This window comes from Odontesthes bonariensis, chromosome 21 (assembly GCF_027942865.1).
Source record: "Odontesthes bonariensis isolate fOdoBon6 chromosome 21, fOdoBon6.hap1, whole genome shotgun sequence".
NCBI lineage: Eukaryota > Metazoa > Chordata > Actinopteri > Atheriniformes > Atherinopsidae > Odontesthes > Odontesthes bonariensis.
In genome coordinates, this window is record NC_134526.1 from 10,718,371 (window position 1) to 10,731,751 (window position 13,381).

General features: G+C 40.8%; 1 protein-coding gene across 13 annotated transcripts in view; it reads right to left on the reverse strand.

The window, feature by feature from the left end:
- srcin1a (SRC kinase signaling inhibitor 1a) overlaps positions 1-13,381 on the reverse strand; it is a 103,493-nt gene that overhangs the window by 6,006 nt on the left and 84,106 nt on the right. For 12 of the 13 annotated variants that reach the window (XM_075454524.1, XM_075454529.1, XM_075454522.1 and 9 more), the window contains 10 exons: positions 12,587-12,762; positions 11,514-11,644; positions 11,049-11,196; positions 9,876-10,182; positions 9,521-9,782; positions 8,934-9,073; positions 8,559-8,711; positions 8,037-8,168; positions 5,879-6,772; positions 3,915-4,052 (listed from right to left, as the gene is read on the reverse strand). In XM_075454524.1, the coding sequence (XP_075310639.1) occupies positions 3,915-4,052; positions 5,879-6,772; positions 8,037-8,168; positions 8,559-8,711; positions 8,934-9,073; positions 9,521-9,782; positions 9,876-10,182; positions 11,049-11,196; positions 11,514-11,644; positions 12,587-12,762 (2,481 nt within the window). The remainder of the gene's footprint in view (positions 1-3,914; positions 4,053-5,878; positions 6,773-8,036; positions 8,169-8,558; positions 8,712-8,933; positions 9,074-9,520; positions 9,783-9,875; positions 10,183-11,048; positions 11,197-11,513; positions 11,645-12,586; positions 12,763-13,381) is intronic. The other variant, XM_075454528.1, reaches the window with a different exon arrangement.

Sequence of the window (13,381 nt, forward strand, 5' to 3'; positions counted from 1 at the left end):
TGTCAGAGGAAACATATAGTGGAGGGGTGGGGAGTGAAAACAGAACAGGAGACAAACACAGGAGATTGTTATTCAGGCTGATATCACCATGTGTGATGCAAGCCCTAACACAGGCTACCATCTACATGATGACCAGACCACTTATACCACTGATAAGTTAGAAAAGTGAAAGATGCCAACTGTAAATGACACTTTTGACATCCTTTACTTTGACACTTGTTTCAATGATGTTCATTCATTAAAAATGATAAATGATCAGATGAGCATACAGAGCCACATCTTTACTGCCTTCATATATTGCAGGGATGCGCCAGAAGATGGCACTGTTTCACTGTTTCATAAAACTTTTGGAAAACATTCAGATGAAGATTTTGTTTCTCTTTTACTAACATGAATACATCTGACAGAAACTGTCTGAATGTCGCATTTGCAGGGGCCAGACTGTTCAAAATAAACCAAGTGTTAACAGAATGAGACAAAAACAGTTTGTTAGACCTTAGCTAAATTTGATTTTCATTTCTAATGGGAGTGAAAAAAGCTAAAAGTTTTAAAAGGTGTTTGTTTTGGCATTACAGTGATGAATTCTGCATATAAAGAGAGCAGGTGTGCTGATTTAGACAGCATCACTGAGAGGTTTGCAGTTCCAGAGCCTGTGCTGCCAACTGTTCTCATGAAGCAGGGTGACTCCGTCTGCTCAAGAAACACTTCTCAAACCTGGCTGACACAATTATTCTGGTCTGTGAGCGTGGGAGAGCAGCTTACATCTCATACTCTCAGACCTGTCTGCCAAATGACAGCCTCTAAGGACAGAAGGCCACTATCCCCACCTCATGCCCATCACTTAAACCCAACTTATCTTATTGCCACAAGAAATAAGAGACCAAAAGGGAAGATGAAAGTTTTGAGGCATAAAGGTGCTACCATTGTCATGTCATGCTTGATCTGTTGCAAAGAAAACATGAATATATTTTGGCTTTGAATTGTCTGTTTTAATCCAGCGCATTTATTTGAAGGATCCCCCTGCCTGGAATATTTTAATACTACTCAGTGAGGCTTTTCTGAGCAAACAGCTCGAGTTCAGCAGCATGAAGCACCATCAGAGAAGACTTCATTGTAGCACACAAGGACAACTTTTAGAGCCTGCAGAAACATACTAATTGCTATTTAATGCTCCTCTTAGCAGGACTTTTAGCAGCACATCATTTGCAGAACTTTGACAAAGCAGCATGTTTCAAGGCACATCTAAAAATTGGCCAACCGTATTCTTACACCCCAAATCTTTATGACGACTAATACAATATTGACTACTATTGACTTGACTACTAAAGTAAGTTACTTGAAACTTTCAATTCTAAACAAATGACCCACATAAAACCAAAAAGTGGTGCTGGTGCATCTTGTTTAATCTGACTGCGGATTGGCATATGGTGATATCTGAAACTGCTCCTCCAGGGGGCTTTCATAGCATGTTTAAGAACACCAGCTGATTTTCAAGTCACATACTACCGATAATGCCACTAATGGTAAAAATATTGATATATACGTTCGGATCATTTCAACTATTTGTGTGTCAGTGGAATGAAGGACAATAAACCAGGGGACGCCAAAGTGTGGCACTCATTTCTAGCAACTCTTCCTTTAAAAATGCCCTCGAAATAGTTTACTTTAATTTGGCTGGAGGAGACAAATGGGAGAAATCGATAAAACAATGGGGAACTGGACAGTAAAAGTAGAGGTTACATTTCTAAGTTATGACCAAGACATGTTTAGAGAAGAAGTTCCTTTTCCTTGAGCTGAGGACCGAGAATAGAGGTCACCCAAGGTGATTATGTCCGATCGTCAGAACAATGAAATGAAAAGTGCAGGTTGGGAGATGTGCACTTTTGATTAATTTGATAAAGATTAAATCTAGTTAAGCGCTTAATCACGTGGCATAAAATATGTATAAATCCTTGATAACTGCATTTTATTCGAGCATATTTTAGGCAATTATATATTTTACTTTTCACTGACTGTAATTAGTATTTTTTATCTTTATATTTGACAATGCTGTTGTCAGTGTGGGGTTAACCCTAGAAGGCCTACGCATAGCTAAAATAATGACAGTTTAAGAACATTTAATAACTTTTGAACTAAACCCATATAACTATGGCAGTTTATTATATTGACAGTGCTCTATTTTCCTAATGAATGCCCTCTGCTTCTTTTATATTAAAACACCTTCTTCACCCCTCAACTTGATTCTAGTCATGGATAGAATTTGCAGCTGACTGCTCTCTCGTTTTTGTTATTCATCACGCAGTTGTGGTATGTTGTTCCCCTAAATTAGTTGGCACCAACTTCCTCTGCTGACAATTAGCTTTGAATGTCCGCTGTCCCTCTTAGGAAAAGGCTTTCACACACACAGAGCCTTTCACAATGGCTGTTTTGAGCAGTTTGGGCACAAAGAGACTGTGGCGTGTAAGTGTCATTCTGAAATAATAGGATTAATTTTCCATTCATTAGACAAGTGTAGGCATCCACTCAGCCTCCAAATCTCAGTGAATGAGTGAGACTGACAGAGAGTGAGTTAAAAGGAGAAAGGGGCAGTGTGGATAAATTGTAGAGTACAGAAACCAGAAAGAGGGAGAAAAGAGACAGAAAGAAGAGGAAATGTGAAAGACTTGATGGTGGAAAAAGAAACGCCCTCTTCAAATTAAATGATCAGCGATTGCCAGTGACTCAAGTAGTGGTTATTATATGGCATGGCAGAGGTTCTTCCCAGTCCTCTCTGAGTCTGAGGAGAGCAAAGTCTCATTACTTCCTCCTTTTCAAATCCCTCTCTGCCTAACACATTTATTTCTCAGCAATCTTGAAAACTGACTTTGAGTCAGAAAGCTCTGTGGGTTATGGAGGTTTAGATCTACTTCACTGCCTCTGTTATATCTCAAATAACATTGACATTAAGCTTTTTCTTCTCCCTGTCCACAATCACAGTGCACAAATTTTCTTTTGGCTTTGCTCGACTGATATGCTTCAACAGTTCCATTTCCTTGCCTCTAGAGGCCATCTAGCGCCCTTATGTCCAGCCCTGAACCTTAATTTAAAGCTCTACTTTAAATTCTAGCAAATTAAAACAAAAAAAAAATGATGTGGCTATCAGACATATGTATGAGAAAGTGTGTATAGAGACATAACATCTGTAGAGAGGAGATTGAGGGATGTTTTATGAATGCAAATTCAAAAGTTTTAACTAACTTCCTGCCAGACTTCGGAAAAAAATTATTTCTACATGAGTTTTTAGATTGTGTATACAAAGTAAACATTTATTTCAATATGTTTTTGATGGGTTTGGATGCTACAATTAGAGATAGCTTAAGAGCTTTCAGGCATAAAAACACTTGCTTAGGTAATTGCAGCGCTCATTATAAGTTTGAGCTGTCTGACACATGCTTCACTTTGGGACAGAGCCGGCAGAAGGAAATTTCAATAATGTAATTGTCTAAATAATATAACTTTGTCGTCAAACAGTTTGATGATTATTGGTTTAACCGGCTGTAAAATCTATTAACCAGCTCTGCTGTGTTTCTAAAACAGACCAACGTCCATTATGTTAAACATTACACATAAAGCCATTGCAGCCATACAGTCAATGGGAGTGGAGCATGCTGGAGACGTGCAATAGTTCTGTGGGGAGGATGAAGTGGCACTGAAAGGTGATGGTAATGGTCTCTTAATGCTTGACTGAGGTCTAACAGACAGAATGGATTGCTTAAGTAGATGTACACGTTCTGCTTGCTTCAAAGAATAAAATTTCTTTGTACTCCCTAGTCTGCACAGCCTTTCTTCACATGCCCAAACTTGTTGATTGTCAATGATGACAGGATTAAGACAAGTTTAATAGAAACTCCAAAATCAAGCACTTATTATGATACCTGCTGCTGGCCCTGGATCTTCAGGAAGTCCTCTCTTTTTCCACTTTTAGTCCTGTCTGTGCTGTTCTGCTGCAGGTGCTTCAGCTTGGCGGCAGCTGAGGAGTGGACAACCTTACCAACGCTGGAATTATTTCCTCCCTGAGAGGAGAATAGGAAAGAGGAGAGCAGAGGAGAATAGAAGAGAGACTAAATATGCTGTACGTGGTTGTACTTTATAGTTCTCCTTTACAGTGTCTTCAGTTTCCACATGAGAAACACATCAATTCAGCTCAGACTTTGATTTCAGCAAGCGAGTCTTTCTCCTGAGACCAATGGAATTTTAAAGATCTGAGCTTGTAGCGTGCGCAAAACTAAACTATCCACTTCACAGAGTTTCACCGTCTATCAGCAGAAAATGACAAAGAACAGAATATAGAAAGGCAGCATCAGAACTGACGTTGCGTAGCCTAACCTCACTGCAGGATCTATGAAGCATTGTGACTAATGATCTTTCCCACCGAGCTACTCTTCCGACTCACAAAACACAAATACGCATTCAGATAAATTTCCATCCAAGTGTCTACTGCAGACAGAGATATCAGTTAAAAGAAAAACTGTCAAAAGGTTAACTCTAGTAGTGTCAAATATCTGTTGAGTCAACACTGAATAACTGATAACCATATTCTTTGTGTGTGGCAAGATTTTTAGAAGTCACAACACAGTACACTTGCAGTTTGATCGTCATTTGAGAACTGTAATGCTTTCTTTCAAAAACTGAACAGCAATTGAACTTGAAAGCCGATTCTTGTCTGTGAATTTAGCGAGCAGCTACCGTTTGACAAGAGTAGGAGGAAGGGTCATGTTGAAATGATCAACGTGACTAAAGTTGGGGTGACGAAATACTGTGTGATGACTCTGTAATCCTCAGCCATGCCCATGGGAATGCTCCCTGGCTCCACATCAGAGGGTTGAAACTCACCATGACAGTGATTGTCACGTATTTGAGTGGGAGGATACATTCTTAGCAAGAGGGAATACTATGCAAGCTGTCAAGACACTTTATTGATGAAGCAGCTGACACATAAATGCTGCAAGCCTTTTGATAATTACTATTCACGTTGTTTTGCAATCAGCTAGGGGTGAATTGAAAGACAGCTACTTGCAATATCTGGTAATAGAAGTTCATCACATGGTCATTAGGTAGCAGTGACGAGTGGGTTAAAGGTGTATTTACTTTCAGGTAAGAGGCAGATTTCTGTCCTTGTATGGGTTCCCATTGCTCACTTTTTTTTACTTTTTATATTTTACTCTTTGAATAAAAAATGCTTTTCTTCCAAACTATATTTTTATAATAGAGCGGCAAACCTAAAAGTATTTTTGTTCCTTTCTTCTAAAAACACAAATGCAGCAAATACGAATAACTGACTATAATCGTTAGAATGTGAATCTGTAGAATACAATATAAACTAAAACTGAATATCAAGCCAATTTAAACACGACACAATCAAAATGCTTCACAATTTAGCTTGAGAGAAAAGAAATCTAAATTCAAGACAAAGCAAAAGATGAGAGGTAAAAGAAACTTAGCAGAACGGACAACAAGAGAAAGTGATAGAGAGAAAATGCAGTTGTTTGCAGGTACCTGTTCATTAATTTACCATCAGGTGAAATGAGCTAAATTCAAAAACAGAGAGCAGAAATGATGCCAGCACAATTCAATAAAGAAACAATTAACAGCTCTGAGCTCAGCAGGACTGCAGTTCCAGCACCAAGCACAGAGCAGACAAGTAGACAGGAAGTCTGTTGTCTGTCCTCTCAACATATTTTCGATTTCAAATACAATTAGGGGCTGATTCAATCGGGGAACAGACATCAGAGGCTTGAGAGTATAGTCCCAATAATCATCTGCAGAGAAGAAGTTAAGAGGGAAAACAGAGCATGCTGTTTCAGAGCAGGGATCTACACGGCACGAGTAAGCAATGAACCTGGAATGATGCTGGGCTGAAAGATGGTGGTTTGGGTGGCACTGGTGGCTTCTTGGGCTCTGAAGTCAGACTTCGAGTCCTCTGTACAGAAGCACTATTGACGGTTGTTTCAGTGTAGAAATCCTCTGTTGTAGGATGGCCACTAATCTCTATTAAGGTGTTCTCCAGCTCTCGAATAGTCTCTTCCAGGCTGTCCAGCCTCTTATAGGTGCTGAGTCGGACATCTTCTTTCTCTCTTCTTTGACTGGTGAGACTGCTCACAGAACTACCATTGGACTCCAGTGCGCTCTGTTGTATCTTAATTTCAGTTATGTCCTGCAACGTAAGCTTGCTCTCCCCTGTCACTATGCCTCTTCTCAGAGCCTCCATTAGAGAGCTCTGCTGGCCTGGCTGGGGAAAGGATTTTATTCTCGGTTTGGGAACTGGTTTGCACAACTCCAGTAAGGAATACAGCAGTTTGTAGGCCTCTGTGACAGTTCTTTCCTTCTTGAAGCGCACAAGGACAGGCCGTTCATTCAGCTTGGCCTCAGAGACTTCTTTAGTCTGTGGTGAGATGGTTAGAGTCTGCAGAACTTTGCCCATAGTCACGAGCTCCTGGGCCTCACTGGGGGACACAAGCCTAATCTCCAGCTCTGTCAAAAGCAGGGCAACTTCCTCTTTGAAACCTCGATCCAGAAAACACTGCCCCTGCTGAAGAGCACATTCACTTCCTCCTGAATAGATTTCCCTTGAAATGGTGGAGTTGTCAACCATGTGACGGCCAGTCCAATCTTGTGTTGGAGTCTCTTCTATTGGGTTATTTGCTAAATCTCTGACAGAATCCTCTGAGGCAGTGGGTGAAGCTGGCAAACACTCCGTCAACACGATGTGGGGTACAGGAGACAAGTGCCTTCCCTATGAGTGAAGAAAGCACTTGAGGTATAAATATAAACACACTGAGTTGATCATAGCTGTATACAATTTTAGCCCAAAATTCACAAACTTTAGATTGATGTTCACTGCATAAAAATAGCCAAGCACAACTGAATAAAAAAAGAAAAGCAATGTTATCATAGATAATGCCCTCTATACTGCTTTACATTACTTTTCAGCTGCCAGAACACGGCCTATAATGGCCAAAAAACACTTTGGAGTTCCAGCACATCAGCTGTATGGTGAATCTCACAGCTTTCGTCTGCATGGGGCAGCTGTAATTCTAGCAAACAATTATGTGTGCTAACTGAGACAAAGTTCAGGGAAAATTTGCGATTAGGTAGAAAGTTGAAACCTGAATTGCCACATGTTTGTTACCCACTATCATGTGCTGTAAAGTTCGCAGTGGAAACAGTTGGAGAAAGGACAGGTGCTTAAAAAAAAAAAAATACAATAAACATGGTGTTTGTTTGAAGGAGGCATCTGTCTATGTTCTCTTGTTCTATTTTTTTTCTAAAGACAAAACCATGGCTGATCTGGAAACGCAGCAGATATCAAGTTATGAAAAACTTCACAGGAATGGTCGGCGTTTCTGGGCTTTTCAGCTGATGTGGACAAACCATGCAATTCAGACCGACCTTTTTAATACTGCACTTTGGGCAATGTGTGACACATGGACTGTTAGTTTAAACAGAATACTTCCAGTACCAAAATATCAACCCTTACCTTCAGATTCAGCATGTTTTTTTACAGATTTTAATCCACAGCTAAAAGAAAGAACCACTTCTTCTTACGATCATCAAACAACAAGAAAATTCTAAAAATCCTAATTTTTCGCCTCAGGTGTTGCGAGTGGAAGTATACAACTAACTACTAATGCTTTAGGCACTAAAACGTATAATTATATGGTTGTGACGTTGTATCAGAAGGTTTTAATACTTGTTGTTATATATGGTTACTCTCTGTTTAAGCCACTAATTATAGTCAGGCTTGTGTAAAAATACAACTTTGCATTTATGTATTCTGCTATTTTTTGGGTTTCTTAAGAACAGCATGCAAGCACGTAAAGAACAAAAAGAGATCAACAACAGTATATGTTGCTGTGAGAAAAGGAGTGTAAACGGAGATGTGGCTAACAGCTGAGCAAGAGTGGATGATTTCTGTGAGTGGGAATGGGGTCAGAAAGAACACAGAAAGGCTTAACAGGGCATCAACCCACTTTGCTCAGGGTCAGCCAGAGTGTTACCTCAGTAATGCCTGAGGCCTCAGGAGGCCACAGGTCCAGTCTGGAGAGGGGCTCACTTTTCCTGCTGCATGGGTTAACAGGCAGGGAAAAGGAATGGTGCCAAGAGAACCTGTGTGGGGCTCTCTCAAACAGCTGGGGAGGGAAAAGGAGGTTTTAAAAATAGATATTAACAAACAGCCAGCGACTTATCAAAACCAGTTTCTTTTGACTCTTTGTTCCGTCCAATTTCCAGCAGGACATCTCAAACACGACCGAGGCAGCAATAAGGGTCCATCTGCCTGGCTGTGATCTGTGATCCCCGGGTGATGATGTGTGCCACTGAGCAATATGTGATCTTTGGGCTTTTCCAGTGCCAGAGGCAGGAGGACATATGGCTCCTGCTGCTTGAACATGTGGTAATGATGATGAGCATACCCGCACTACGTGTGTGTGCTGAAGGAATCCATTGGCAGATTGTAGACGTTACAAAAACCTAAAAAGAGTTTTCCCATTTGTTGAGAAGACTACTTCGTCTTTATTTACCTCCAATTCAGCAGCAATTTTCTCTTCCTCTCCATCCTCTTTTTCTCTAGAGGCCAATGTTGGGGGTGTAGATGCAGGACGAGGGTTTTCAGACACGGCCCTTCTCAGTTTTATGTGAGGTTTCAGGGCCTCGGCCTCTTCGGATTCAGATTTCTAAAAACACAAAAAAAGAGTTAATAACTTATCAGCAGCTTGGAACCTGAACTTTCTATTAACCCATCCACAATGTGCTGATCCATCTGGAATAGTCTAACATGGACAGAATTAATATGTTGTCTGTCTGTGACTAAAATGTTTTCATGGTTTTATCTGTATTTCTACTGGGCAGTATTGGTTTGAAAAAGCTACATGTCTGTGAATTTTTACTGTGCTTACCTTTATGCTTTTTCCAGGGATTAGTGTCTCCCCACTACGAGTGGTCAGCCCTGGGGAAGAGGGGAAACTGCGTCTAGGTGGTGGAGGCGGAGGAGATTTGGAGGGTTTCTCTGTGCGATATCGAGGCACCGTCAGCTCATCTAGAAAATAAAGTAACATATCTTTAAAGGGTCCAGGGTCGCATAGACTGGAGCCCATACCAGTTGCCATTGGCTGGACAGGTTGCCACTCCATTACAGGGTTAAACAGAGAGGGTCACACACTGCATATTTTTTGGATGATGGGAGGAAGCTGGAGTACCTGGAGGGAACACATGCATGCACGGGGGGAAAAAGCAAACTCCACACAGAGAGGCCCCAGCTGGGGTTTGAACCAGGACCTCTCTTGCTGTAAGGCAACAGTGCTAACCATCACATAACTGTGCAGCTAGGGACAAAATATTTTAGATAATTTTAAAAGGGGTTTTACAAGAGGTTTTCCTAAAAAAAAAAAAAACAAAAGCTTTGGTATGCTCTTAAAATATTAACAGTTTTACTTGAAAGTGATGCATAATCATGCTGGCTAAAGCACAGGACTCCTCATCTAACCTGAGCCACGTCGGGACCCTCCTTCTTTTGCAGAAAGCTTGTGCTGGAGCTTGTTGGTGCGGTGCTCTGGGATTGCTGCTCCACTCTGAGGGTTCTGAGTTGAAGGTGTGTTGGAGGAGGGTTTGATCTGCTTGGCAGCAAAGTCCAGATCTGGGATAGCTTTCATTAGCTCAGCCTGGGTCTCCTCCAGCAGTCGGTTGATGTCCTGGGCACTATACTGGGTAAGACTGGCCCGCTTCTCCTCCCAGTCCCGCTCTGCTGCCTGCAAAGTGAAGAGAGACAACCATGTGCTGAGATGTGATGGATGTGTAAAATGTTTAAAAAGAAATGAAAAAGAAGTAGAAATGAGTCCTACCAGTCGGACCTCCACGGACAGAGCTTTGTCAGCAGCAGCACGGCGCTCCAGCTCCTCCAGTGCTTTGCCTTTATGGGGGACAGGAGGATGATTGTCCTTATGAGCGCCAGACGGATTGCCAAGACCACGACTGAGGCTGGAGTGGGGACTCCAGTTCGATAGGCTGTTGCCTCCCCCAAGGTCATTTATGGTTAATGGTGGGCTGGTGGGGATGTCAAAGTCAGCAAACTTTCGCAAGTCATCGTTGTGTTTTGATGAAGGAGTAGAGAAGTCATCTTGCTTCTTCCAAACTCCTTCATTTGCTTGTCTGTTAAGATATAGAGGGCAAATGAATTAATGCAGTCTTTGAAATGTTAAACATTGTTAAACAAGTAAAACATGAATTACTGATGGAAATAACCAGTGCTGAACGCCAAAAACATCACATTCAGGAAAGAGCAGGCATTTCCACTTCGACAAAATTAATTTGTTAATTTCTTGTTACTCACAAAGATGAGAAAAAAAGTTTTATGAGTTATATACCAGTAAGACTAATTAAATCAAAAAGCAAGGAGCTTTTTGGACACCAGGCTGATTCAGAGATAGAGTACTGAAAAGCAAATTTTACCCAGTTCCCCACTCTCCATAAAGTCAAAAGGCTTTTATTCATGTGATTAAAAAGGGCTTTGATGTTACTGGCCGCTTAAATAGACAGTTAAGAATTGCATATTTCCCCTCATACTTTGTGAGTTCAGATCCTAACTTTATCTCTCTCAGTAGCTCAGAGCTTTGGCTAAAAAAATGTGCAGCAGTGGAAATCTCTACACAACAATATCTAATAAACTTGTTTGTGTCTATTTGCCACAGTTTATAAAAATCCATAATGTCCTGCTTACACAAAAACAAAGACAGAGGAAAGCTTGATATATTCAGCAGGATTACATATGGAAAAACCTCTCACTGATTACAAATTTATATTCTTTTATGTCAGCTCATGCAGGACATATTTCAATGTAACTATCAAAAGTGAAAGAATTCCATGAACACATACTTCTTTATGAGTATCTATAGAATTATTTGAAACTTTTCAACCTGAGCGTAAAGACAGCTTATACGAATTCAACACTATAGCTTTTTTGAAACAGTAAAGCAGCCACAGATGTCCTGATGCTCTCCATCAGAACAAGTTCATACTTGCGCATTGTGGCAAGGGTGTCAGTTATAGTCTTGCAGCGTTTTAACAGGGCATCAAGTCTGTGAGGCTCCTCTTTAAGGAATTTGACGGCTTCCACTTCCACCCGCAGCACCACCCGCATCTTACTCTGTAGACCTGGGAACTGATCTGCAGGAGAAAGTAGAGGAGTAAAACACACACACATACAAACAGAAAAAGAAAGCATGGACTTGGCGAGGATACTGACAGCTCTCTGTGGTAGTCAAACGTTTTTTTAACTACTGCTAATGGTCAGCAGGTTTTTTTTAAACAATGAGCAATCTGAGACTGATTAAGCGTTGCACAGAGGCTGTGAGTGAGCAAAAGATAAAAGATCATCAGTGCCTTGATGAGTAATTAGTGCATAATAAACTGTCTACCAGAGTAAATGACTGTTTTCTGTTTGGTGTCGTGCATAGGATGCGAGATGTGCCAGCATGACTCACTTTTCAGTTCTGTGAGTGTTTCTCCCAGCTTTCTCAGAACACTAGCCTTCTCCTCCAGCTCTTGCACTGTCACCAGCTTGTGGTTGACAGATGACTCCTTCTGGATCTCCTCCACTGACTTCTCCAGGTCGCTGAGATGGAACAGACAGACGGCTGAGCACCAGGGATTCCTCTGCCACACTCAAAATTTTGCTGAACATTTATCAGACAATTATGTTATTTAAGTTTCAGTAAATCTTCTGCCAAAAAACTGTCTCTCTCAGTCTAGTGGCAGTTAGATTGAAAGCTCTGGACAGCTGAAGTGGAGGAGTATGCAGTGGTATTTAAAAAAAATTGAGGACAGAAACTTGTTTTAAAATAGTTGCATCTAATACTTTCATGAACACAGTGACTACACAAATATGAATTTGGAAAGTTCTCGTGTCGGGTCCATGGCTAATCTGGTCATATTTATATCGAATTGCCTGCCTCGAGTTACACGATAAAAAAAAAAAAAAATGTTGCACATATGATGAAAACAAATGATAATTGGCTGCCAGTTGCATAGGCATAATAACAAACATAGATAAGCAAAGATCATCTCAGAGATCAACCAATTATTCTGAAAAGCAAGTGCTGCTCAGAGTGAGACTCATGACTTCCATTTCTCCAAACAGAGACATCCAACAATCATTACCATGCTGAACATTTCCACAAATGAGGCTGCAGAAAGTTATCTGATTATTAAATCTCAAGGTGGCTCTCTGTTCTCATTTTTGCAGTCACTTTAATTATCTACTGGACAGCCACATTTCTCAGATCTTAATAACCATCTTGTTCAATGCCGGGTTTAATTACTGTTGCAATTTCTTCGTATCACTGCATCACCTAATGAGTCATCTGAACATAAAAGGAAAATTAGCTTCCCTATGTCTAATTCAACTAAAAACTGTATGTTCAAACTAAGTATGCAAAAAATATCATGGGAAAAAAAATGACATAGATTATTGCTTGTAAAGAAAAGAGTCGTTGATAGTTCGGAGATTTACGTCACATGTTTTTGCCATATAAATAAGCCTTATACTATTACTGACTGGAGCTGCTGGATGATGAGCTCCTCCTCATTGAGGTACTTGAGTCTTTCTTCCTCCACAAGGAGGCGCTGTCTCTGCAGGGGATCTTCCTGCTTCCTCAGGGCATCCGCCACGCGTACATTCAGCTCCGCCTCTGTTCGTTTCAGCAGACCTCGCACTGAATCCTGATTCTCTAACTAAACACAGACACGTTTTCAGAGGCAACATAACAGGAACACATGCAGTGTATACAGCAAGTTTTTTTTTGCTTTGGTTATTTTTTCTGCAACTGGAGAAATTGTGAGTTTGACAAGAGAAGCAGAGCCGTCCCAGGCTTCAGAAAAGCAGACTAAAAGGATTTGCAGGCACCTTTCGTGTTGCAAGGTCCTTTCGAGGGCAGGTTATGGCAACTTTTTTTTATTGCATTACCCTACCTGCCTCTTTATTTGGAAACAAAACTTTGTCCAATTTTTTTAGTCATCATACTGTAGCATTAACTTGAAGGTACATCTGCATACCACCACAAATTCACTCTGTAGGGTCTCGGGAGAAATATTTTATGCACATGATAATACACACATAAACTGGAAGCTGGGATGCATTGAGGAAATTGAAGGTTGTCCCTGACAGGGGCACTTGAGTGGGAGCTAAGCTCCATGTCAGTGTTATGAATGGAATATTCAACAGGCCAGCCGCATGTAATACAACTCCCTTGGATGAAAACACCTGGTAAGCAAGAAAAATAAATAATTAATTAGCCTTATGTTCTGGCAAGAAAACAATATCACTGATATCTATGGTTAGACAGTATTCCCA